The sequence below is a fragment of the Miniopterus schreibersii genome (assembly GCF_964146895.1).
Source record: "Miniopterus schreibersii genome assembly, chromosome: 13".
NCBI classification, from domain to species: domain Eukaryota; kingdom Metazoa; phylum Chordata; class Mammalia; order Chiroptera; family Miniopteridae; genus Miniopterus; species Miniopterus schreibersii.
In genome coordinates this window covers 15174784-15202150 of record NC_138113.1, presented here as the reverse complement: position 1 = coordinate 15202150, position 27367 = coordinate 15174784, and the positions used below count along the sequence as shown (strand labels likewise).

General features: G+C 47.3%; 1 protein-coding gene across 16 annotated transcripts in view; it reads right to left on the bottom strand.

The window, feature by feature from the left end:
- Positions 1 to 212: 212 nt before the first annotated feature.
- The window catches only part of LTBP1 (latent transforming growth factor beta binding protein 1), a 313392-nt gene continuing 286237 nt past the window's right edge, over positions 213 to 27367 (bottom strand). For all 16 annotated transcript variants that reach the window (XM_081157290.1, XM_081157285.1, XM_081157276.1 and 13 more), the window contains 7 exons: positions 26767 to 26853; positions 24616 to 24744; positions 23799 to 23939; positions 22662 to 22832; positions 5932 to 6054; positions 1906 to 2055; positions 213 to 733 (listed from right to left, as the gene is read on the bottom strand). In XM_081157290.1, the coding sequence (XP_081013416.1) occupies positions 552 to 733; positions 1906 to 2055; positions 5932 to 6054; positions 22662 to 22832; positions 23799 to 23939; positions 24616 to 24744; positions 26767 to 26853 (983 nt within the window). In that variant the 3' untranslated portion in view covers positions 213 to 551. The remainder of the gene's footprint in view (positions 734 to 1905; positions 2056 to 5931; positions 6055 to 22661; positions 22833 to 23798; positions 23940 to 24615; positions 24745 to 26766; positions 26854 to 27367) is intronic.

The window sequence follows — 27367 nt, the reverse complement described above, 5'->3', positions numbered from 1 at the left end:
AACACCACTGCCTGCTCCACAGGACAGACACGCTGAATTAGGCATAGCATAACCCTGTGTCACAATACTTACAATACAGTCTCACAATCATCTCATCAACGACGTGTGCACTTGAGATTTAGAAGGAAAAAAAAAATCTGAATGAAAAGAGAAACAGTAGCCAAGGAACTGCACAACCGAAAAAATGAAAATTATATAAAATATTTCCACCACTATTTAAATGCCAAATTTAATCGAGCAAGAGTAAAAAATAAACAAACAATATAATAATACAACCTTCTGTTTAAAATAACAGCACTGCTCCTCCCCTTTTCCACTGAATTTTACATATGAACAGACTATATATACTGGTTTTCCCGAGAAATGTCCATTTGGTCTGCCGCACCGGTCAGGCCCACGCCGAGTCCTCACTGCCGTCCGAGGACGTGCGGGACCAGGACGTGCCCGTGCCTCCCACAGGCCGGGTCAGGTGCAATGTCTCAAGTATAATACATTTCTCTTTTCCTTTACACAGTGCAGAGTATATGGGCTTAGGCTGGGGCGATGTCCTCCTACTCCAGGTCGCTGTCCTTGTCTAAATTCAAGGCGCTGTTCAAGGGGGTGCAGTAGTTTGGCTTGTCGGAGGGAACGTAGCCGGGCAGACACAGGCACTTGTAGGAGCCCTCGGTGTTGATGCACTTGGCGTTCTTGCAGAGGGACATCCGGTTGTTCAGCTCGTCGCATTCGTTCACATCTGCAAGGGGCCAGACCACGCAGGTGAACGGGCGGTGACGAGCTCGGCGGGGAGGGCAACGGGACCCACGGCCTGGCCTCTCGCCCACCCCGCGAACTCTCCCAGGCTCGTCTGTTTCAGTCACGTGAGAGGGGAGCCGGACTATCTAGATCCTGCGAAGGTAGATTATCAGGACAGTTCTAGAGTTTCCTTCCCTGCTATTTAACACCACATGAACAATTTGGTAGCCTGACCCTTCACAGTCAAACCTCAAGAAAGCTGGAAGAAGCACCCTGCTGGGAGATGCCTTCCTGCGGGTGTAGACGGGGGAGATCCGTCAAGAGGAGGAGAGTTGGGAAGGAACCAGCGGGCCGAGAGCCTCTGAGCAGCCCCTTCGGAGGCTGAAGTTACCTTCTCGGGTGTCTTTCCACAGGAAAGAAAGGTTCTTATGCACCTGAAACACCTGCAATAACCCAGGTTCCTATTTTCCAGACCCACCGCCGATGGGGACTAACCAAACTCAGACAAGGAGAGGGGCGCTACGGGAGGGAGAAAAGCCTCAAAAAATGGAGAAAGAAAACTTTTGAGTCCAGGGCCTTTTAGCGTAGAGGCCAAAGGGCCCTAGAACACTGTCTGGAAGATCATTCGGTCACACGGAGCAGGATGAGTGTGTGTTTACTGCTCTTTTAAAAATACGAGGGCCTGGCCGGGCGTGGCTCAGGGGTTAAGCATCGACCTAGGATCCAGGCGACTGGGCTTCGATTCCCAGTCAGGGCACATGCCCGGGTTGCGGGCTCGATCAATGACTCTCTCATCATTGATGTTTCTATCTCTCTCTCTCTCCCTCTCCTGTTCTCTCCCTGAAATCAAGAAAGATATATTAAAAAAACAAAACACACAAAACGAGGGAAGGCAACGAGTTTTAGGAGGAATTTTTTCCCAAATGATGGCCGTGGGAGTTGCATTTTTTCAGACATCTACATTCCCTTCTGCTTGGGTCAGGCATTCAGGGAAAACATTGCTGGCTACACAGTCAAAAGCTAAACTTAAAAGAGTCAAAGTCACTCCCTGGAACATTCGGGCCCTTCCTCCATATGTGAAGAATTCTATAGAAGCTCTTAAATGAGAGAGCAACTCTATTTTTTAAAAATAACTCAGGAAAAGAGTTATTTCCCATGAGACACCATTCTTACCGACACAGGTCATCTTGGCCATGTCCAAGTGATACCCATCAAAGCAGTCGCAGGTATAACCCTCCTGCACCCTCACACAGCGGCCGTTTTCACACCCGTTGAGGATGCCGCACTCCTCAGCCTGGAGCTCCTCAAAGCTATTCAAAAAACCTGGCAAAGACAGGGCAGAAGCCGAGTTAGACACATTCACCCTTTTAAACCGTTTCTAAAAACCATATGATTATTAGGCCTACGGTTCCTCAGATAGCCATGTTTCAGACCCCTTAAAGTTGGCATTAAAATCCAATACTGAATATAACTGCAACACAGTATGAAATGTAAAATATTAAAAGCTTTATGTATGTTGTACGGATCAGCCCCACATCTTGAATTCTGATGTTCTGTATCAAAGTCTTAAAACGAGAAATCAAGTATGGCTTTTGGTTTTGCCCTTAATTATTTAAAGTTTTGATCAACAATTCCAAATTTCCTGAGTTCTCACTAGCAAACATCAGGACATCTTTCAGCATGGAACCAATAGTGAATTTATCAGTTCAGGAGACATTTGCTCAGAAGACCCAGGATAGTTCATTGGAGGGGGTGCTTTTTCTGCTTGGAGTTCCCAGGAGAGCAAAGGCCAGGGAGGCCTAGCCCTGTGGAGTCTGTTTGTTTGCTCTGGCTTTGGAAGGAGCCCGACAAAAGGACTCTTGGGGATCAAAGGACAAAGGCAGTAAAAGGGACTCAAAACATCCTGATAAATGAGAAAAGTACATCATGCCTGTGTTTAGTAAACCAAAAGTCTTTTTGTACAGAAACAAAGAAGCTCTTGTTTGGCTCCCTGTATAGTTTAGATAGCTTTAAACTGATTCAGGGCTGGGATTTAATAATATAAAAACAATTTAACTAGGCATCAAGACTGTTTAGCTTTCTTTCGAGAGAAAAAAGTTGTAAATATGAAACCGGTGACTCAAACACACAGTTTAGGCGGCCCCTCCTCCCCCCTCCCCCTCCCCACCTTCCAAACCTCACCCAAGATTAGCTTTTAAAAAAAATCAAAATGAGGAGAGGGGGAGGAGGGACTGGGTGACAAAGGTGAAAGGATTAAGCAGCACAAATTGGTAGTTACAGAGATAGATTACAGCATAGGGAATATAGGCAATAATACTGTGATCATTAAGTATGGGGCCGGGAGGGGTATTCGAAGCGGCAGGGGGGACCACTCTGTAAAGTACATGTTTCCAAACCACTTTGCTGTACATCTGAAACTAATACAGAATAATACTGAATGTAAACTGTAGCTGAAAAAAAATTTTAAGGGAAAAAAAAATCAAAATGTGGTCAGAATTTAGGCCTTTGACGTAATTCTCCAGTGGAACTGCAGGGGGCAGCAAAATATCACTGCTTATGCGGGGCTCTGAGGTCCAGAACTCGGGGACTTATAACATTTAGCAGCCACAACAGTCCCTTTTTAAAATTTTTAAAGGAAAAAATATATTACAGGTCATAAAGAATATGTCAGCAGATTCCCCAAAGCCAGTCTGAGAAATACTAAGAAAATAAAGTCAAATTCCAGGCATCACGGCAAAATCATTTTGACTTTAAAACTAGTAAAATCATTTTTTATCCTAGAAATTAAAACATGAAGCTAAATTTGAAGCTCCTGTACAGACATCAAGCATACTCCCCAAATACTTCCATAGGGCTCTAAAATGGGCGTCAGAAAGTGCAGCAGCCCTGCTCCAAGTCTGGCCAGCTGCCTATTTTGTGAATAAAGTTTTATTGGAACACAGCCACACCCACTCCCTGATGTTTCTCTAGTTGCTTTCGTGAGACCACAGCAGAGTTGAGTATCTGCAAAGGAGACGATGTGGCTGCAAAGCCTAAACATTTCACTGTCTGGTCCTTTATAAGAAAAAGTTCTCTCTGCTCCTGGCGATTCCGGTTTTATAGTTACTGCTCTAACTACAGGCACCACCGGCCATCAGCTAACGTTTTTAAATAACCAGAAGGCAGGAGTTGGTGAAGCAGAAAGGTGATAAGAATCCTATGTGACCATCTACCCAATATTATCATTTCTTCAGCAGGGACGAACGCCCTTGCTCCTGGCCTGAGAAGGAGGAGCTATTTCTTGTAACTCGTTCGAAATTTTACTGGTCAAAGCTGGAGGCCTTGGAACTGCAGCTCAACTTCCTATGTTGCTAAATAGGAAACTAAAGTGATACCAACTTGTTTCTTTCTTGCCACTTGCAGTGAATGAAAAAAGAGTTTTAAGGCAATGTCAGCATTAAAAAAGAGGGACATAAGCCAGAACATTTCAATGCTGAGATTCCTGAAATCTGAACTGTGCTGTGACAGGGGCTACACACAGGCGCTGTGGGCTGTGTCAGGGCTGCACAGAAACTTGACCTGGGATTCCGGATTTATGGGGCAGGTAAGCTGGCTTCCTTTCAACCTTAATATTCCTTCTTCCTTTCTTTTCCTCTCTCTTTTTAAGGTAAATGTTTATCGATCTATAGCATAAACACAGAGAAGTGTAGAAATCATAAGTGCACACAGTCTCCTAGCGGTCAGTGCAATCAGGTATATTTCGTGAGGTCCTGTATGGTTACATGTTGTTGATGAAAAGAAATCCAAGTGTTAGAAGTCAGGAGAGTGGTTGCCCTTGCAGGGAGTGGGCCGGGAAAACATGCTGGCCCGTTCTAGACCTGGGGGGGTTACACAGGTGTGTCAATGCTCTGTTCATGTAAATTTTTATTTATTGAGTGGTTTCAGAGAGAGAGAGGAGGGGAGGGAGAAAGACAGAAACATCAATTTGTCATTCCACTCATTTACGCCTTTGCTGGTTGATTCTTGTATGTGTCCTGATGGGGGACTGAGCCCACAACCGAGGTACATGCCCTTGACCTGATCAAACCCGGGACCCTTCAGGCCGTGGGCCAGCGCTCTAACCACTGAGCCAAACCAGCCAGGGCTGTTCGTGTAGATTTTAAGCACTTACTTCCACTGGATGAGCAATACACCACAATCCTCAAAAAACAAAAGGAAGGAAGGAACGAGAAAGGGCGGGACAGAGGGGAAAGGGGAAGGAGAGAGGAAAACACTCTGGACTCAGGGTTGAAGTAGATCCAAGTGCAGCCACAAAGCTCACTCGCCCCTCGGGGACGAGGCCATGCCCGGTTTGTGCAGGTGTCAGGGCCGGAAGGAAGAAAGGCTTCATTGTATTTCGTGACTCAGCAGCCTCTCCAGTCCTAACCCCGGAGCCCTGTCCCGAAAATCTGGTGCGGAGGACGCCCCCCGCCACGAGGGCCCCTGGGTGAGACACGGACGCGGAGCTGGGGCCGGCGTCCCTGGTCCTGTTCTTAAAGGGACACAACCTAGTATCTGGGAATATTTCATTTCTGTGTCGCCCTATTTCTCAGACTTCAATAATTAGTGTCTCTACGTGAAAGCCCTGGTTTCCCCCACTGAAACCAGACAGTTACTCGCTAAATAGGAGCAGGGTTCTCGCACCCCACCTCCCACAGGAGAACCCCGCTCCAAGACACGGGAGAAGCCAGCGCACGCCGTAGTCCTGAACCCCCCCCCCACGAGAGGATTCTGAAAGTTCATTTCTGACCAGGCAACTGTTTGACTTCCCACTCTGAGGTACTTGTGAGAGCAACTCAGTACAGTCAACCACCGCCAGTTCCTTCTGTGAAAAAGGCCACGATCCTAACCGGCTGTTCGAGAAAGCCCTCAAGCTGGGCCACCACCCAATGGGTACAAAATGACTGTTATGAAAACTGTAACAACAAGGTAATCTACTTTACAGATGGTGAACCTAACAGCATCCCCGCCAGCAAGACTGATCATCTGACCCAATGGTTCTCACACTTGGATGCAGGAGGTTACCCCAGGGGCCGCGAAACCCCAGAATTTCCGATTCAGCAGGTCTAGTGCAGCCTGAGAATCCGCATTTCTAACAAGTTCCCAGGACTACATTTTGAGAACCATTGGCTAATCTGGAGCCACAGTTTAGTGTCAAAGTCACAGAAGACGTCTGCTTACGGTCCTGAATGAAGTAGGGGTTGGCTTCCGGAGCATACTGTTCGCTGAAGTCAACCAAGGCATCCCGTCCATACGGCCGCCGGCGTCCTGTGACAGGGATGTTGCACAGCTGGGCATAGTCATCTACGAAAGAAGCAAGGAAAGTGACACCCCTTCCATGTCTGCTCGCACCCGAACGTGCCCGCTTCCAGCTCAGAGCACGGGGAAGCTGCCAGGGCTCTGCCCCCACAGGCCGGGGCCCCCACACAGCGCTGGGCCCGGACGCATCTCAATATTCTTCCTGGGGGCCCAGGCCATCCACACACAGTGAGGGCTGCAAAACATGGTTAAGGTTCTAACTTGAATTCTAAATCAAAAACAGTAGCTGAACAGTTGGCAGAATGTATTCCAGGAGAGCAACGAACTGAAAAACTGGGCCACCCGAGAGTGACGCAGGCCTGTGGGAAGAGCGGCTTTATCTGAACCCATCGGGTGTTATCATCAAAGCATCTGAAAGGTATAAAGTAGTCGTTCTTACACACGGGCACTTTTCCACTCACGAGAGAGAGAAAACACGTGTCTCTGGTGATCCAGAAATCAGATGACTAGCAGGCGAGAAAGCTATGTGGTACCATTTAAATTTAGTAGCTATTTTAACTCTATACTCAAGACCTGGTCCTTACGAACAGTATTACAGTAACGATGACGTCATGGTCATCATCATCATCGTAATCATCATCATCGTGAAGTAAAGGGAGCAGAAGTAATAGTAGTTAACAGACGTACAATGCTTGCTCTGTGCCAGGCACTGTTCTAAATACATATTAATTCACTAAAACACTACTCACACCACCCTATGGAAGGCACGACTATCACACCCATTGTGCAGATGAAGCAGCAGCCACAGGGAGTGGCTGACCGACAGCTGGGACTCGGCAGTGAAGCTCCAGCTGCACGTTTAGCGTCCGGCTCCCACAACAATCTCAGCTCCCGTGTAACCCCCGTCCTGACGTCTTCTGCACCCCAGACAGACTCATCTGTGGTTACCGCTCCCCGAGCCCATGTTCCCATTCTGAGCTGGGTCAGCCCCATGGCCACCTCACCCCCAAACTCCCCTGCAGTCCTCCTCACAGGACCCACCCGGCACATGGGACCTGGGATCCCCATGTGTGTGGGGCGACCGAGCTCTCAGTGCATTTCATGGTCCCAGGCTCCTGCCTGCACGTAGGAGCAGAGTTATGCAGAAGGTCCAGCGATGACAGCTTCAGAAGGGATGGCTTCATGTTCTGAACACATGTTCCACAGAAATATGCCACCTGAGGATTCATCCAGCAGATGCTGAAAATCCTGGGGCTCCCCAGGTCCCTACAGCGCCGCCCGAGCTGTGAGATACAGGTCAGCAGGCCCCAGGACTCTCAGGAATGGCGCTCTCAGGGCAATCACACAGGGCAACAACCACTTGCCTGGGCCACAGACAGGGAGAGCTGTCCTCTATTTTCTTTCCTCTGTGACAGAACTAAACAAATGCACTACGGCAATACCGTGAACCCTCAAGGCTTTCTTTCATCCCTAAACTTAAAGGAGTCAAAGGTGTGTGTGCACTTGCACAAGGATACGTCGGCTCCCAGAACTCTCAAGGAAGTGAAAGGCCAGAGAAGACCCTGCACCACGGGGTAGGGGAGCATTCTGGTCGCCCCTGCTTCAAATTCTCCTCGCGCAGAAGCATTCCAGGAACAACATGCAGACCCCACACAGCCCAATATTCTTGCACAAAAAAGCATTTTGTGAGAAATATTAATTTCATTGAGGAAATAGCTGAACCTGGAAAAAGACCCTTGACTCAAAAAACCCAACTTCGAACAAAGAGAACACACACAACCATCAAGTTCTGCTTCACGTCGGAGAAAGAATGAAGGGTCTCCAGGCCAGAGCCAGATCGCCGAGATGCTTCCAAGTTCAAGAGCTGAGGTCATTCTCTCTCAGGGATCTTTATATACATTTGTTGTACATCCGAAAGGGAGAGCCTGTTCCATATTTCATATCCAAGCAACAGTTGTGATCAAGAATAGATATTAAAAATAAATTAATCCATGTTCTTATTTTGTAAAACTAAATCCAGGCACAGCTGAGCAAGCTCCTCTCTGACATGTGGCTCTTGGGGAAGCCCGGCTGAGACTCGAGGTCCTGGGGCTGTGGACCGACGGAGCCAGGGCAGCCCCAGGGCTGTCCGACCTTCCCGCCCATGGCCTTGGCCTAGACCATGCCTCCTCCACTGCGCGCTGGTGGCCACCCCCAAGTTCTCGCCGTCTAGCACATCAAAAGGAAGGGACCAAGGGTGAGAGGAGTGAGGAGGGACAGACAGACTTCTGTTCCGTGAAATGCTGACGAGCAGCTTCCTGGAAACGGTGGTACTTGATCGGAAACTAAATAGAGGAGTAGAACTTACTTTGCAAGAGAAGATATTTGGGTTGACTTGAAAAAGAGCTTACCCCAAGGTGTCAAGAAAGGGAACTGTAAGCTGGGTTTGGGGAATGCCAGGTGCTCCTAGGAAGGCTTCTAACTCGCCTCGGCTGGTGAAGGGGGGCAGAGGAGAGAAATGAGGGTGGGACCTGGGGGACTTGGGGCACCTTCTTCACACACCCCTCCCCGCGGCCATGCGTTTATCTGTTAAGATTCTAGAACTTACTGTCCTTTGCTGCTTTACTTTCTCTACCATATCAACATTCCAAACTTCAAGACAGTTTTGGTCAGTTATCAAAACATCATTTCTGCATGAAATCTAGTCTCTGCTGTATTTGAAGACGGGCTACAGTCCCATCATCACCAGGATATGCATTTGGAGTGATTTTTTTTCTGGGGGCACGGATGGGGCTATCCTACTCCACCCCTGCCGCCTCTCTAGCCCCGCACATCTGCTCTCATTCTTGGCCAGGGTCAGGGGTGAGGTGGGGATGAGGTAATGGAAAGAATGTGGGCTTTGGAGGCAGAAACTAGGCCTCGAGGCCTGATTATGCCACTTAACTTTCAGCTCAGCAATTTTGGGCAAGCCTCAGTTTCCACATCTGTCACATGTGGACAGCAATTCCTGTTTGCCTACCTCTGTGTTACTGACATATAAAAATGAGGTGACATTATAAATGTTGGAGCACCTAGACAATGGAGGGTGCAACTTTTTTCCTCATAGGTAAAATCACTAAGTCCCCACTGAACGACTGGAAATAAGTGAGGGTTTTCAAGGACAGTATCAGAATGATTGACACAAATTGTAATGTTAGTAAAACTTCAAGGTTGTTGTCAATGGGCAAAGGAGTGTGCAGTGAACTGAGAGCACTGAAAGCACAGGCTCTAGATGTCTTTAGAGATTGTTGCAAGATTGTGTGGAATTTTCTCATAGATGGAGGAAAACTTTAATTCAGTAAATAGAGAACGAAGCCTTCATCTCAGACCTAAGGCTTCCTTACTGACAGCCTCAGCAAACATAATCGCTTGGTCCAACACTGATAAGGTATGAACAACAGCACCCTTTAGCCCTAGATACACAGAACTCAGACTATAAGGGAAAAACCGACATTCAACAATTCTTACTATAGGTCCGAACTGGTCAGAAACGTGTGGAGCCGAGAACGGGTTTCTCACCGTCTTCCAGGGGAGCAACTGGAATATCACAGTATTTTCTAACGAGTCTTGGGCAAGGCGCCCTCCTCAGGATCTGGGCACGTGTACCTTTCTAGCATGTCTGGGCCTCTGAGCAAACCCCAAGCCACAACCAGAGCCCATTCTAGCTTCGAGGTGCCTGGTCTGGTTGTCTCTAGGGCTGGGTCACGGCTGCATCCAGCTTGGGGACACAGTGAACTTCGGCTGGCTGAGGGTACAGAGCCCAGGGTAGCAGGTACCTGAACTATTGGCACAACTTCCCGTGACAGCCCATGAGAACCTCTTGGCTGTCACTTCATTCAGCTCAACGTGTGCAGACGGACACATATATTCTGCCCCTGGGGTATTTTTCCTACTCCAAAACACCCTTTAATTATGTCACCAACAACAACGGGGCACCTAGTCGCCAGGGGCATGGTGCAAATGACTAGCTTTGCTTACCGGGCAGGGCTTGTACTTTGGGAGACAAACACTATTTAAGAGACACCATAGAATGTGTCTGCCCGGGATCTAGCCAAATGCGAATGTAAAACAAAACAGGAAATGGAAATATTCACACCTCAGAGCCCCCGCCCCACTGCAGTCCCCCCTGCCCCCGGCACAGATGCTAAGCTCCTGATCAAAGCCATGAAAGACACACATGGGATGGCTCGGGACACCATCGCTAAGTGGTCCAAACAAGATCCAGGCCACTGATCAAACTCATTTCCCTGGCATGGCAGATTCACAGAACAGATGGTGCTTTGATTTTAATTTTAAATTGGGAAAAAAAACAGTTTAAAAATTACCCCCTGGAGCCAGCGGGTCTGGGGCCCCTGCTGTCGGAGACAATGGGAAGCACATTACTAGGTCCTGGCAGGAAACCTCCGTTCCTGATGACAGACACATCTGCAGGGCTGGTCTGGACAGTCACATGTCACCATGCCACTCTGGCATGTGGGGAAACTGGGAGGTGACGTTTTCGCTCGGCCTGAGGCCGATTAAATTCAGCTGCTTTTAGGAGTAATGAAGAGGCCGCATTTCGTCCCCTACACAGCAGGGCGAAGACTCTCAAGTTGGACTTGCAACGTTCCCAACACAGGAGGAACAAGGACCGATCCCCATGCATTAGAAAAATGGCTCTTATTTGGCTTAAATTTCCAGGCCAGGTGTTTCTCTTACCAGGTCCCCAAATGTGTTATAAATCGATGATAGTGTTTGGAAAACATACACAAATAACCAGGAAAGGCAGAAAGGAGACGGGGAACACAAAATGAGCGGTTAGCCCAATGCATGCTGAGCCGGCAGGGGAGCAGGCGTGTTGTTTTCTGACTGAAATGAGCAAAAGCTATGCCATTAGAAAATCGTTGGCCATTTGCAGGACATTCCACCCAGGACCGAGGATACACTGGCAGTGCTGCACCCTGTGTCGCTGGACATCTGTCTGGGTGTCTGTCTACTTAGCCTCGTTCTCAGAGGACCTACTATTTCCCACAGTCCCTGGTGAACTGGCAAGAACCCAGCTTCTCTGATATTAAACTTACTGAATTGAGAGAAAAAATTGGGCATAATCAAAACATAAAAGGACCCAGAGTCAAAAGTCTTGGGTTCTAGTCCTGCTTCTCCACTTCCTAGTTCCTTGGACTGGACACATACACTTTTTGGTCCATTGAGAACAGGATTATCACACTTTGCCTTAGTGACATTAAAGGCAAGACATTGTCCCAGTCAGGATTGACGGACTCAGTCGTTGAAGCAGAGGCTGAGAATATTGCGGGCACCGTGGGGTCCGGGAGAGAGAAGGGCTCTAAGGACAGGACACTGTGGCATGTGCAATAGCTTATCAGGGCCATGGAAGAGGCGATGACTAGAGTCAGCCAGGAAGAGCTGGGAAGGCTTCACCGGGGAGGTGGCCGTCTACAGGAAGGAGGCCGACCGGTGGAGGAGGAGGGAAGGTAACTCAGAGAGAGTCCCAGGTAGACACAGTCTCCTCCCTTCTCCGCGGTTTGACTTTCCGTGGTGTCAGTTGCCGAGGTCAACCACGGTCTAGAAAGAAACAGTTGGTAAGTCTGAAACTGCACATGGTTCTGAGCAGTGCGATGAAGTCGAGCGCTGTCCCGCTCTGTCCCGCCTGGGGCGTGGGTCCCCTCTGCCCAGCGTAGCCACGCGGTAGGTGCTTCCCGCCCCTTCGTCCCCTTGGCAGCAGCGTCGTGGTTATCAGGTTGGCTGTGGTGGCATCGCAGTGCGTGCGTTCAAACAACCCTGATTCTACTGACTAAGGGCCCCAAAGCGCAAGAGCAGCGCGCTGGATTCGGATGCGCCGGGGGGCAGCCGAGGGCGCCCCCTTTGGGAAGCAGGTGAGCACAGCACACAAGGAATTTCCAGAGAGAGGGACCACGCTCGCTGACTTCATTAGGGCACAGGCTGGAGCTGTTCTATGGTATTAGTATCGCTGTTCATCTCTGAATGAGCCTAATTTGTCAATGAAACCTCGTCACAGGTATGTGGAGGAACAAAACAGACTGTATAGGGTTCGTACTATCTGTGGTTTCAGGCATCCACTCGGGGGCTAGGGAGGAATCCCCCACGAACAAGGGGGTACCACGGTGCGACGGAGAAGAAAGCGCTAGGGAGACGGGCGCACCGGGCAGGGGCGGGCGAGGAACGGTCGGAGGCAGGAAGGTCGACGGCCTGTCCCACGAAGCTCTGTCCAGGGGAGTGACTTCCACAGACACCTTTTCCTGTAAGTCTCAGAACAGCCCTACACTGCCACTGTCATTGGCTCCTCTGGTTTCCGATAAGAAAGTCAGGTGAGGGATTTGAACCTCACCTGGTCTATCTGCAAAACCATGTTCTTTCTACGCCCCAGCTGCCCTCCTGAAACCCTACGGAGACGATCACACATGCTCCCTAGACCTCAAGCATCAGGTAGGTGGTGGTTCAGCGGCAGCACCTGCGACTGTAACTCCAGGGAGAGCAGTAACCACGCGTGCTGCTGAGCTCAGCCCCCCGGGGCGGCCCTATCATTAGGATTTATGTGTATTGAATTTGCTCGATTTATTAGGCGAAAGAGATCGAATTGCTTAATGTTCAATTAAATTGTACTTGTTGAGAACAGGGAAGCAATGAAGGCTGAAGTCTTGGCAGAGTTTACCTTCTGCGGGGCTCCTGTAAATGTGAAGGAAACTCATGGGCCTCACACCAACCGAGTTAGTTCCCCCACCCAACCGTCTTCTCCCAACGCTGCCCCCTCCAAGTCCAGCCACTCCCGGAGTTTCCCACCAGACTGCCGTTTACTTAGCCGCTCTAACCAAAGAAGTAGATTTGTCGGGTCCGAATGCCACAGCGTGAAGGCTCTCTTTTATTTCTAAAACCTGGATTCAAAATTTATACACTCGTAATAGTATGAAGTTATGCCACACATGAAAACCTTAAAATAATAATTGACAACTTATAAATGTCTCATTAAAAACTACATAAAAGGGTTCCCTCATTTCTCACTAAGTCTTATATTCAGGCAATCTCAGAGGAAATTAGGAATGAGGTAGCCTCTAATAATTAAGAGACAAGACTGGACAATATAACAGAGTGGTAAATAGGAGGAAAGCTCAATATGTTACTTGCCTAAACTGATCTACTTCATATTTTTGTCTGCAAGGACAGATACAGGCTGTTTCATATTCTGCTCTCTTGCTCTCCACACCACTCTGAAGAAGCAATCTGAGAATTCAACCATTAGGAAAAATAAATAAGCATGTATTATATATAAGGAATATATTTTGTCTTCTCTCTTAATACATGTTTTGCATTAACCAGGTAAGATTTTTTTTTTTTAATAGGAGCTAAGGGTGTGCTTAAGAACACAGGGGAGATTGTACAACATAATGGATGTATTAAATGCCACCGAACTGTTTGCTCACTTAAAAATGCTTCATTTTATGTTATATGAATTTCATCTCAATTTGAAAAAAAGTCAGAGAAACAAAAAATGCATGGGGAAAACTTTTTTTTTTTTTTTTTACATATTAAGTCTAGAATTTCTCTAACTTTTCTATTTTTAATTGGTAAAATGAGGAAGCTACACTAGTTGATCTCTAAGGTCCTTTCTAGTTCACATATTCTATGATTCTAAATAGGAAATTTTTACTATTAGGCTGCAAAGTCTTCAAAAGACCATTTGTCATTGAAACTTGTGGCTGTAACGTGAGGTGACCACCACTAGATGATGCTGTTGCCTTCAGGTGGTGCTCACCTGGAGGCTTTCAGGTTGACTGTGAACCACGGAATTCAACGCGCTGTGAGCTCGGACAGTCTCCCTCTCCATTCTTCTGAGGAATCTGAGCTCCAGAGAAATTTAATGATATTCCAAAGGCCAAGTCAGGATAAATTCTCAAAATAGAACATTTTCTTTTACTAAAAACAATACATTATTAAAATGAGGGTAAAGACGTGCTGTAAGGATATTGTTTTAACCTCCCTTATTCTACGTTCTGCAGCAGCGGAAGCTGTATTAATATTTGTTCGAAAGTCTCCATTAGTGTTCAGAGGTACAAACCTCAAGGTCACGAGGTAAAGATAGACCGCTGAATCCATTACCGTTATCTGAAGAGTAAGTTCTAGGTAATGCACGGCATATTAAACAGTCTATGTGGCTATTCATAAATATGCCTTCTGGCACACTGGTGGGCTGCAAGAATTTGGAAAACATGCAATACCTGACTATTTAGTCGGGGGCACTGACCTCTTTTCCCTTAGATTGTGAAATTAAAAAATGACAACAGCCAAACAATAACAGCCTTCCAATGTGAATGAATCAGATTTATACTTTTTGGGGAGGGGGGGGCAGATTAGCAAAATATATTTTTCACTGTGCCGCAGAATTTTAGTAATTAGTTTATATGTGTCATGAAATGAAAAAGGTTGAAAATGGCTCTTCTAGATGCTTTTCTCCCAATTACAAGAGGCACAATCTGTCTGCTGCATGAAGGGGGAGCAGATAATCTTTCCCTCACCCCTCCGCAGGCCTGCCTGGTCTGGCCAAGAGGCCCATGTTTAAAAGGCTTGGGCATCCGGCAGCTTAGTTCTAGCCACTGTTGTCTTATAAGGTTAATTAGGAGAGGGTGGAAATAAATACATTCTTTGAATTCAAAACCTCGAACACAATAGGGCTTTAAAACAATTGTGTACAGTGATTTTCTTATAGTCCCACTCATCATAGTTCATTTTTCTTAGAGTACATTTCAACTATTCCTATCACTGAGGAGAAAAAAAAATCATAGCAGCAACAAAATTTAAAATACATGAATGCAAAATTTCCACTAAAGAGCGAATAACCTACTAAAAGATCACACGGAAAAGGCATTCTAAGAAACTAAGTGCCCATGCATAAGCTCTGATTTCAAGGGGGAAAGTTTAAACTGCTAAACATTTTACTTTTGAGACAAATTAGATCACTTGCTAATTAAAAATAAAAGTGCTGCTTTTGTGATCGGATTGTTCATTTTACATGCATGTCTTAATTTCTCTACTTTGGCTCTCAACTTGAAAATTCAAATAGGACATCAGTGTGACTATAATCATAATGAAAGTTATTCCTTTAGAATACTGTATATAACAGAACTTGGCCAGACAAATACTTTCCAAGCACATCAATGTAGTAAAGCTTTTAAGAAAATAAGCACTGAATGAAACGTCCAAGCTGTCCACAGACTAAAATTTCAGAAGTGCCGTGACACCAACTGGAGATCTTTTCATCAAATGCCCCACATTTAACTGTTTTCTAATCACTGTTGAGGCTATTGAGATGGTAGCTTCAACCGGTTCTCAAAACAGAGTTACTGCTCGGGCCTGCAGTGCGGCGAGCGCCTCCGGCCGGCGTTCAGACGCTCGGCTCGCTGGCTCAGGCCGCTCCAGGGAGCTGGGCCGGGGACCTGCAGCCTGTTCCAAGCCACCCGAGCGCTGCCTCCAGCGGCTCAGCAGGAAGCGGAGTCAGTGTCCTCCCCCGTCAGGGTGTGTTTTCTTCCTTTCTGACTCCCTACTTGAAGGCAAACTATGTTTCCTTTTCTTCCAATATGTTTTTTAAAAATTTAATTTTACATTATTGTTGACAGGAGTACAGATCAGTGGCCACCACGGGATCCTAACCTAAATGGGACTTACGTGCCCACTGCTGTGTCTTCCTCTAAGGCACCTGCTGCAGACACGGCTGTTTTAAAACCCCACATGGTAGCTTCATTTCTAGTGCTCTTCCTCCGATGTCCTGTCCCCTTCTTTGTACCTGGCTCCTCTGTCATTCATTCCTGTCATTCATCTGTTTTCACAAGTCTGCATCTCTTTCCCAGTTTGGTCAAGAAGCCCTGACCCGTCGACAGCCCTGTCCAGTGCTGAGCATCCGACCCCCTGCCTGCCTTTCCTTCCCTGGCGTGTGTCTGGAGAGGGAGACGGGACAACATTTAGCTCCAAACCGAGCATGAAGGCCCTTCCTTAATTGATGGTGTCCACTGAGGATGGTAGCGGGGGCTGGAGAAGCTCCACAAAATGCAAATATTTTCTTTACCTGGTTCTCAAGCTTCTTCTCAGCCCCAGCTGCCACGGCCAATTTCATGAGTCAACGGGGCTAGGCCACAGGGCGCCCAGAGTAGCTGGTGAAACATCATTTAAATGGGTGGACTTGAGGAACGCAAACTGCCCTCTGTCACGGGGGGGGCCTCAGGACAGGGGAAGGCCCAGCAGAGCAGAAAGACTGAGCCTCCTCCAAGTGGAGAGAAATCCCCCCCACGCCGGCTGCCTGCAGGCTCCGTCCGCAACACTGGCTCGTCCGGCCTGGTGGCCTCTACACGGAAACCTCGCTCTCCTGGCCTCCCACAGGATCAGCCCACCTGCAGATTTTGAACTTAGCAGCTTCTGTAATCGGGGGAGCCAGCTCCTTATAGTGAATGACTCAGTCTCTCTCTCCTGGTACCGTTTTCTGGAGCGCCCCGACTTACACGCCAGTCTCCCTTACGGGGGGGAGAATTCCCCAGCCCTGAGCCATCAGCGTGGCCGGGAATCCCGACGGGGTGAGCACATCCCTTCAGGAGAAGGCACTTGATTCTTGAGGGGGGCACGTGTGGCTGGAGAAAAGCTCTTATTTATTACCTTTATTTGCCTTATTACTCCCTTGAGAGTCACTGAACTAGAAAATCCCACATCTCTACCCTCCCATCCCTCGTAGTCTCTGACCCGTCCCTGCCTCCACAGGGACGCCCAGCACCGTCCGGCGAGGTCGCGGTGGGGGCTGACCGGCAGCTCGGCCCGCTTCCCGGAACAGGGTGTGACCGACAATCGTCCTAACACCTATGAAGCATTTACTCATGGCCAGCATCCCACCTACACTATCACAGTTAACCCTCCAACGCCCCTGATGGGAGTGTCGTTGCTATTGCCCTTTTACAAATAAAGAAACGAATGTAACGAGGACCTGAAATGACAAAGCTCTAGGTGCATAATTCACTAGGAATTTTAATTTTCAATAACCCCTTTATAGTAAGAAAAGTGTTTTTACCCCTTTTGGAGGGGGGAGTAAGGGGAAGCTTTCTAAATAAATGAAAATCTCCTCAATAAGAACTATAAATTGCTTAGCTGCCATCCCATGTGGTATCCAATTGGATCTAGTTCCACGGATACCAAGAATTCGGTCCCAAAGGAAGTGGCCCACCAACCACTGAGAGCAGACTGTGTACACAGTGTACACAGGCACGGTGGCCACTCGGTTTAGGGGCCTTTTATGTCCGTCCCGTTAGATTTTGTAGTCTCTACTCTAGTTTATTAAGAGCTACACTTTCTTTAACTATAGTATTCAGGGTCTTAGGATCAAAATGACAAATGCTTTCATGCTCGAGTATTAATTACTGCAACCTCACAAAGCAGTTCTCAGCTTTGGCCAAAGGAAACTGAAGTGACTTGTCCAGTGCAACCGACAGAAGCAGAGCCAGAGCGGAACGAGCGCTCTGGGTGCCCAGGCCGACGGGCCACCACGCACTGGGCCTCACACGCACGCCGTTCCAAAGTTATTATTAACATTTTTTGGAAACATATTTCTTGGAAAAGCCTTTAAACCATGACTGCTGAAAGGCCTGTGCAACCACTGCCCAGTTACAATATTTTTTCAAGTTTAGCCCATGAGTCAAATCCCCGTCTTCCTGCGCACCTCCCAGGGTATCATGAAAGTCCTTACACCGCGACCTTCGGGAACGTGTGAGCGCGCGCGGCCAGCCAGGCACAGACGTGGGCGAGGTCACGAGCTCAGCTGCTCAAGCGCAGGCTCCAGGTTCTGTCACTTCTATGGAAACTGATGAAAACACTGGGGGTAGACTGGCTGTTAGGAAGTACCCCAACATTTTGTGTCATAGCGAATAATAAATGTGTTAAATAAAAGAATCACTTGCACATTTAAATGAGACAATATTTAGGGATAAACTATTCTAACTTAGCAATACAACGTAATTGTATGGTATGTTATTTTACAGAATTAAGTTGTAAATTTCATGTAAATACAAACTGCATATCTGTTTCAAAATTTGTTGCCTAGTGTACATAACAGGTGTATAGTAAATAATGAAATGAAGGATTTCAACTAAAATTGAAAACAGGTAAATTATAAATAATTCAGAATGCATTTCAGGCATGGTTCTTACTCCTAACTGCACCTTGCATATAATTCTTTAATAAACATGTTGTTTTTTGCCTTTTAAAAAAATTAGGATTAGACATAATTCTGTATTACAATCTATAGATATGTCTCCTTAAAAAAAAAAAAGGCTGTATAGTATTTTCCACTGTACGGGTGAACCAAAAATTATCAACCAGTTCCCTACTGAGAGACGTGATTTCAACTTTTTCTTATGCTGTAATGGTTATATTTTTATTCCTGGCAGTCAAGTCCAAGGCTAATCTGTATTCCCAGAACTAGAAGTTTTTTCAGTCAAATATATCTGTTCTCTCGGCAGAACAGAGAGGGCCCACGCCTCTGCATCCCACTCAATGCCCTTGTTTTACAAAACTTTTTAAACATGTACCAATTTCTTTTGTGGCACTTCTGTTTCCTTCGAGATTTTTTTTAAAAACAGCTCTCACCTTTCAATGCCTGACTTTCATTAAGAATCCTTAGGGTTTTGGAATACTACGCAGCTGTAAAGAAAGGATCTTGTACCCTTTCGGACAGTATGGATGGACCTGGAGAAAATTATGCTAAGTGAAATAAGCCAGGCAGAGAAAGACAAACATCACATGATCTCGCTTATATGTGGAACCTAAAGAACATAAACTGATGAGCAGAACAGATTCAATGACATGGAAGCATAGATGAGACTGACGAATGTCAGAGGGATGGAGGAGGGCGGGTGGGTGGAGGGAGAGAGAGTAACTAAAGAATTTATGTGCACAACCGAAGGACACGGACGATGGTGGGGAGAGGGACTGCCGAGGGGGATGGGACGGGATGGAACGGGTCATTGGGGGGAAAAAGGGACATTTGTAGTATTTTAAACAAACTAACAAAAAATACTTAGGGTTAGAACACCTGTGATGCAGTACATTAACCACCTATAGGTGGCACTCTCCCAACACGCTAAGCTTCCCATAGAGAAAATTTAACTTCAAAATTTTAGATCAAGACTTTCTCAAGTCATTAGGTTCAATTTACTTACACTAAGTCTAATTATTTTAATAATTTACTTAAAAGAAGTATAATTATTTTAACATGATAACCAAGACACTGGGTACTTCAGATTCCAGTGTTTAAATGTGTCTAATTTTCTTTCATTTACAAGTCAATAGGTTTTTATTCCCATGAGATAATGGCACCCTACGTATCTTGTAATCCATATGTACATTTTCCAGAAATTTTAATTTTATACTTTTAAAAGTGTCGACAAAAGCATTAAAAACTCATTTTAGATATGGGCAAGGGTTGTCAACAATTTCAGTTATCAAGAATTATTGACTTGCTTTAATCCAGTAAATCATCACATTTATATTATCTACTAAGCCCATCAGTGTGCTAAACTCGGATGTAACGGATGAGGCCCCACCTCTCATCTTGCGAAACTGACTGCCTGGCTCTAAAGACATAGATTTTTTCTTCTCTAGGCATACAATGCATGAGAAGCTTTAAAAATCTCAGCTTCAACTTTTCACTTGGCTACTTTTATATTCTAAGGGATACTATTTACCTAAGATGAGCTCTGAGACCTTGAGGCGGGAGGCTGGAGAAACACTGAACTGGTGAGGATGCCTGGCGGTTGGGCCAGGCTGCCTGGACCGGAACCTGCCGCTTGCTGGTGATGACCACGGCAGGGAACAGCCTCCTTACCTCAGTCACTCTCCTAGAGAAGGAGGCAACTATGCCCCGCCTCAGGGCATGGCTTGGAGAATGAAATTATCTTAATGGATGGAAAGCATTTTGAACAGCGCCTGGTACGGTGCTGTATACAACCCAGCTATCATCATTGATGACTACGGTGGAGACAGAAAAACCAACCTACAGAAAACCCAACAAACTCCACCAAAGATTTCAAAGTTCTGACACTCCTGTGACTGTCTTCTAGCATGGCGCTGAAAGTCCCCAGAAAGACCAAGCATAACCACCCTCTCTCATCTATGCTACGGGTGCAACGGTCTGCTCTTCCTGACTTGGTGTCTTCCAAACGGCTTTTCCCCCCAGAGGCTGGCATGACATCAGGATGAAGCTCAGGTGTGAGGTCCCCCCCCAGCAGTTCAGCCCTCCCCCCAGGCCTGCAGAAGCCGCGGAGGGGAGGCCGTCGGTTTGCGACCACTTCAACAAACTGCCCACTGCTGCATCTGCAATGCCACCTCAATGGCCTGGAACCTTCTCCTAATGCCCAGGCTGGCCTCCAAGACTCCAGCTGAGGACTGGAATGGAATCCTGAGCGCCCCCAGAAGTGTACTGACTGTTGCAGCCACGCAGTTCTCACGTCGGGTTACCCCGACACCACCCATCCCCCTGCACTCACTCCCCTGCCTGCGGCTCCAATCCGCAGGACGCCCTCTGACTCCGGAGGACACTAGTTGGGAGCCACCCGCCTCCTCCAACTCCCAGCGCTCTCAGATGGGGCCGCAGCCTCCGCAAGCGTCGGTGCCCGGGACCTGCTGGACCGGAAGTGTGAAGGCCTGCTCCGGAGCCAGCGCTTCACGCTGCACTTCCATGCTCAAAGCTGATGACAAGGGCTGCGATTTACCCCCAACTCCTCCGCTCTGTTCCCATCAGTAACTGACTGCTCCCCACAGCAGTGCTGCGCTCCCAAGGAAACGGGGAGGCTCAGCCGGCAGGCTGGGTGCAGCCAGAGCCTGCAGAAACAGGCATGGTGCTTCCTCAGCTATCAGGATACCCTCGGACAGCATACTGTAAAAGGCTCAGTGACAGAAATGAGGAGCAAACCAGTTTTAAAACTCACACACTTTGCTTCCTCTTTGGAAAAGTAGTAACGACACTAGAGCCGGTTCTGATCAAATCAAGGTGGATGCTGCCAGATGTCTCTAGAGCGCTGCTCGGGGGCCTGAGGACCAGCAGCCGCCTCACCTTGGGACTGTCAGGAAGGCAGACGCCTCCCTGTTTTCTGATAAGAGCTCCGGGTAACTGGCATTCCCATTCACGTTTACGAAGCAATGGTCTAGAGGAGGACATTCTATATGAGAACAATTTTTTCTGCATCTGTCTACCCTTAATTCATGTTCAGATGCTATTAGGCAACTGTAGGTTTTACAGGATCCCTGCATTTCAGACCCATCTGAAAATGCACTGGACCGCAGCCACCTGGCAGGAAGAGCAAGAGCTGCTAATATCCCCTTCTTGCCCATCTGACAGAAACCAGTTTAAAGACCAAACATCCAGGGGCAGAAGGGTACAAGGAAAGCGGCTTTTCAAACACTGACGTGAGTGTCAAATTTGCACAATATTTTTAGAAAGGAATAGAAGACATTTATTATTATAATGTAAAATGCATCCTGATATAACAGACATTAAAATGCGAAAGAAGTGGCTTGTGGCCTCTGGTGGATGCCATCAAGTGCAAGATACCTGCAATTTCAGAGATGCTGAAGAGTAGAACAAAACACAAAGCGTGCCTTAGCTCGAAGATATGGATTTCCGTTTAAAATATTCTCTTAAATGCAAATATATAACAATAACTAACGTGTGGAGAAAAAGGCTTGGGTGGCTAATTTATAGAACAGCTTGGAAGTTGCATTCTAATTAAACTAAAAGGCAACGCATTTCCCCTTTTCAAGCAGTTCTTCCCCTCCTGACCGTCCTGAGAATTGGTTCGTGATGAACTCGTTCACTTTGTTACACGCAGCGTTTTTCTAGCTTCGACAAACTGATCTTATCGTCGAAGAGAAAATGATATGCCAGCCAGGGCTGAGTGCTTTCCTCTGACCAGCGGGAAGCAGCCGCGGGGCGAGCAGAGGGCAGCCACCCGCGTACAGCCCGTCGGCTGCCACGTAGCCCAGCCCGGAGCCCGGCGGCCCCGGCCGGTCCTCCCCCAGCCCGAGGACAGGGCACGGAGCCCAGGGCTCAGCCCGCTGCGCCCTCCCCAGCTGACCAAAGGTTTAACCCCAGGCCGAGGCTGAAAGGAGAGGAGATTCGTTCAACGATGTTTCCACTTACCTTCCCCCCTTCCTTTACGGGTCTAACCCCTTCTCTTTCTCCCAAAGAGGCTGACATAAAAATTTGAAGACTTTTATCGTCTAATTTTGTATAGTCTCTAATACTTTTTTGCTCTAAGTAGAAAGTGAGAAATGAGGAAGGTTGTAAGAAAAAAACGGTATCAGGAAACATGGAGCCTAAAGACCTCCGCCACCAACCGCTAAGCTGCCCTGTTTCTTTGGGTCATTTATCGGCCTCCGGGGAAACGGAAAGAGGGTCCGGACAGGAGGTAAACCAGAAGCCAGGCGGTTCTGCGACGCTGCTGGTCCCCTCCTGACACACACGCCTCTGGAGGAGGCGACGGATCAGAGGTGAAGGGGAAGGCATCGAAGTGAAAGAGTAGTCAGGCTCCGCAGGAGGGCACAGGGACCTGTTCCGAAAGGTCCCCGGCAGAGGGACGAGGGGCAGGGCTCACCTGAGTCCTTCATGGGGCAGAGGGCGCACTGCATGCCCCAGGCCTCGCCATACAGACAGCAGCACTCCGTGTAGGTCGTCTGCTTGCCGACGAGGGGCCGGCTGCACACGTAGTCGTCGCTCAGGTGCTCCCAGCACAGGTCCTGGTACACGTCCGTTTCTTCGATTTGCTCTGAAAGGGAAGGTGTGGGTCCGCGACGACGGCACCGCTGCTCCCGCCTCCCGCACGCCGGGGCGGAGGCCGGCGAGGCCCCGCCTTTGCTCCCCGCTTTCTAAGAGTGACGTCCCAGTAGAGGCCTGACGCCGGCCTGGTCCTCTCACGGATCGAGCCCGCGTCACCTCCACCTGGTGTCACTCCATCAGCTGAGGTCAACCGGCCCCTCGCGCCCCAACGTCACGCCCCGTCCCTGCCTGAATAGCCGCCATCGCTGCGTGAAGCCCCACAGCCTTGCCTGCGCTTTGCATTCCTGGGACCTCTCCTTTTTTCAGTCTTTCCTTTCTCACACTTACCCCTCTGTCAAATCCCACCGTTTCTTTCTACATACTCCTTTTTGGACTCAGGCTTTCTCACCCATTCCACCTGCCAAAGCCTTGGACTAAGTGACACTTCACCCTGGAGTCCTCCATCCCACCCCTTCTACCTTTCAGCTGATTTCAGACGGGCTGATCGATCATCGATCAGACCAGTTATCATGGCAGATCAGCTCGTGAGGGAGGCACAGGGATTCCTGTCAATGGGCCTCGGGGCTCTCCGGCTCCTTGCTGAACTCTACCCTCTGCTCTGCCCAGCTTCCCCTGGGTCCCCCAGTGCAATCTGGAAACAAAATGACCTTCCCCTGAACCGACACCTTCCTCAGCGGCCTCTGAAGGGTAAGCTGATGCACCCTCAGCATGGCACAGCTCTGCCACCTGCTCAGCAGCTGGAGCTACTGACCATCGTATGAGTAGGTTGAGGGTGTTAAATCGCCTGCGTACCGATGATACGCATTTTACGGTTTCTCTTAGCATCTCATTTTAACTATTTCAGAAGTACCCACGGAATCAGTTTTCCTCTTTTCCAACAGCTTACATGTGAGTCGAAAGGAAAACCTTATGACATTTGTCTGGACACAGACGTGCATCTCGCCCCCAAACGCACCGTGCGATTCAGTTGGCCGTACGCATCTCTTCTCCGAAGCATCCAGGACCATCGGATGGGTGCAGAAGCAGTTGTAAGAGCCTTCTGTGTTAATGCACTGGCCATCGATGCAGCTGCTGGGGTCCTGGCACTCATCCATATCTGAAGAGAGAGAAGATTGTTAAAGAAGATCAGTAATCAGTTGCGCCTCAACACTTACCCAGCTTTCCACACTGCTCAATTCAGTCCCGATTCCAGGGGCGGCCACAGTGTAGTTAACTACGTGTCATTACCCAAGAGAGGAGCCTGACCATGAAACTGAAGTTGTACAGATTGGGAAAGTGACCTTGTCCTGCCGATGCTGACGTTAAATAAGGAAAGAAAACATTGAGGAGCAGAATATGCTCAGACATGTAAGATGAAATGACTCTAGGATAGTTTTAAAGTTATTTCCTTTTGCTGTGTTTTTCTGCCTAGTGGACATGGTTTTCTGCTTAAGCATTACAGTCTGGGTCAGTGTTTAAAAATGACTCTCACTCGCATGGGATGAGCGATGGCGCAGGAGACTCCCCGGACCGAGAGAGCACGTCACTCAAGCCAGTGACCTGAATTATAATTCCACACTGAATAGTAACCCTTCGTCTGAAATCGAGTCAAACGGCACTATGGAGGCTCTTTACTTTCCTAAGTCTTGCTCACGAAAAAGAGCCATAAAACATTTACTAATCTTTCCAACATATGATTTAGATGCAAAAAAATAGTTTTTGTCCGACACAGCATTGCTTGTTTTCTTCCACCTGGGTATTTCCGCAGCACCCTACGTCCCCTTAGAACTTACCAAAGCACTGCAATTTGACGGGATCGTAGTAGGTCCCTTGCTTACAGTAGCATTCGTAACCGGGCTGGGTGTTCAAACAGAAGCCATTCTTGCAGATTTCTTGTCCAAAAAGCAGGCATTCATCCGCATCTGTGGGGGTGGGGTGGGGGTGGGAAATGGAGCAACGGAAAGACCAGTTAGCTCTGGTCTTTCCGTTAAGAAGCATCTAATCAATATTAATATTCCAAAGATTCTTAAAGATACAGCAACACAAAATTCTTAAAGTTGGGACTAATTCACAGAGGTAGGAACCCAATCGGGTTTGTCTGTGATATTTAAGGAACAAAGTCCAACACGTTATTCGGGGAGGTATATTTGTAAATACGGCTTCTGGGCTGCTCCCTTGTATTTGATGGAACGGTCTCTGAAATTCCACAGTGGCACCGACAACATACTCTGAAGGACATGCGCTTGAAGAAATGTGCGCTTCTATAAATGCATTTTGGCCCATTAATTAGCTGAGATGAGAAGACTATCCCCAGGGGTAAGTTGGAGATAACAGGGACCTCCACCCGATAGGACTGGAAGGATTAAGTGACAGACAGTCCACGTAGAGAACTCAGTATACTCTCTAAAAGCGTTACTTACACCTAAACCGCTGCTATTATTACCATCCTTCTCACATTTTAGAGCTAATGTCACCTGGTCCTTGTTTTAAAAATTGGAGATTCCACAGGTGAATTGCTCCAAGTCATACAGCTGGAAAATGGCAAAGCCAAGTCCAAATAGGTGGCTGTTTGGATCTGAACCTAATAGTCTTCCAACCATTTACAGCGCTGCTAAGACAGGGAGAGGAGGAACTTTATTTTTCTACAAAAAAGGGGATGACTTTGTGGTGAAATCAGGGCTTCACCCCAAAATATAAAGCGAGATTTAACTGCGTCCCTGCAAACATGGAGTATATAATATTTGTGAACTTGAAAAACCATTAAACACATACCACTAACCAAGTCTTGTTATTTAATTGGACTAAATCATAGATGTATTTAAAAAACACATATGGAATTTCTTACCCAGCTACTGAATTATACCAAATTATTAAAACACTATTTTTCCAAAAAAGATGAACAATAAAAAAATGTTTTTAGTCTGTCTTCCATCCACTTAGCAGTTTTCGATATTAAACTTTACAGGAAAAAAAAATCACTTTATATATAAAAAGACTTAATATCTCTATCGTGAAAATGTCAGAAGTGAGTGGTTAACAAGGAAACATTCACACGTGTGGTTTAAATTTTACCCAAATAAAAAGGCTGCACTTTACTTCAGAATCACAGACTAATAGCACTGAAGATATCGAACACACCAACGTCCGCTCCCTTCTTTTCCAGTCCTTACTATGAATCTGTGGCCATAAATAAGAGGTCCTGACAATACAAGGATGAGTTCTAAAGAAGCCAGGCTGTTAGCTCTGTTGATGACCATTGAAGACCAACATATTGGGCCCAGACAGTTTCGCTCAGTGGTTAGAGCCTCGGCCTGCGGACTGAAGGGTCTCGGGTTCGATTCCAGGCAAAGGCACAAACCTCAGTTGCAGGCTCAGTCCCCGTGCCAGTCGGGACGTGTGCGAGGCAGCCAATCGATGTATGTCTCTCTCATCAATGTTTCTCTCTCTTTCTCTCTCTCTCTCCTCCCTCCACTCTCTCTGAAAAGCAATGAGAAAAATATCCTCAGGCAAGGATTCAAAAAAAAAAGGTCACCATGATGATAAAATTTACTGTCGTAACATAAAATGTCTAACATGCTTCTGGAATAAAAGAATACATTTATTAAGTACAGAATTCTGTGTTTGGCACTTTTACATATATTATCTCATTTAATCCTCATGATAACTTTTGAGACACCGTTCCCATCTCAGAGCTGCAAACTCGGAAGGTTGTGTGATGTCCCGCGGCCACCAGCCTTAGGCCACGCAGCCCTAAGTGTTCTGACTCCCAGGCCACGCACGGCTCTGCCCGGACCCACAGGGACTTCCCTCGAAGGGCAGGATAAAGGCTTTGTAACCAGTTCCCAGGGCGCGAAAGAACTGTAATTCTGCCTAACCCGGCCATGCTTTTATTCGAATGCCTGGTGTGCACACACATTGCGAATCCGTTCCTGCTGGATTCTGACCTTTATAGTCCCTGCCACCATCTTCGTAAGAGGATTCTCCAGTGGGGACAAAGCCTTTCCCTCTAGGACACATTTCAGTGAATTCAGCTGATTTCAGGAGAGATGAGAAAAAAAAGAAAGAAGTTAAAAAGAGGAAAACATCAACATTTCCCATGAATGTGCATTGTATCGCATTTTATCTTATTACTATTTTTAACTTGTTGACAGTATTATCGCCGTCTGTCATTTCCCCCACTCTTGCCCCCTCCACCCAGCCCCCGTCCCACCCCAGGACTCAGCAACTTTAAAGTACAAATTTTGCCATCCAATTCAGGCAAATAAATTCAGTACAATCTCAAAAATTATGGATTAGGTGCAACCCCCCACCCCCCAAAAAAAGCTAATGACTTCAGAGGTTTATTTATAATTTTTTAAAAAACCTTCCTAGTTCACCCATATTTTACCTACCCATGTTTTACTTGGTGTTATGACTTACTTCTCCATTACTGTGGTCTCTAGCATTTTAACGTTTTAATAGGAATCCATCAAGCGAAATCTTAGCTTAAACATGCAATCCCTAGTTATGGATCACGCTGTGTCGTCGTGAAAAAAAAAAAAAAGA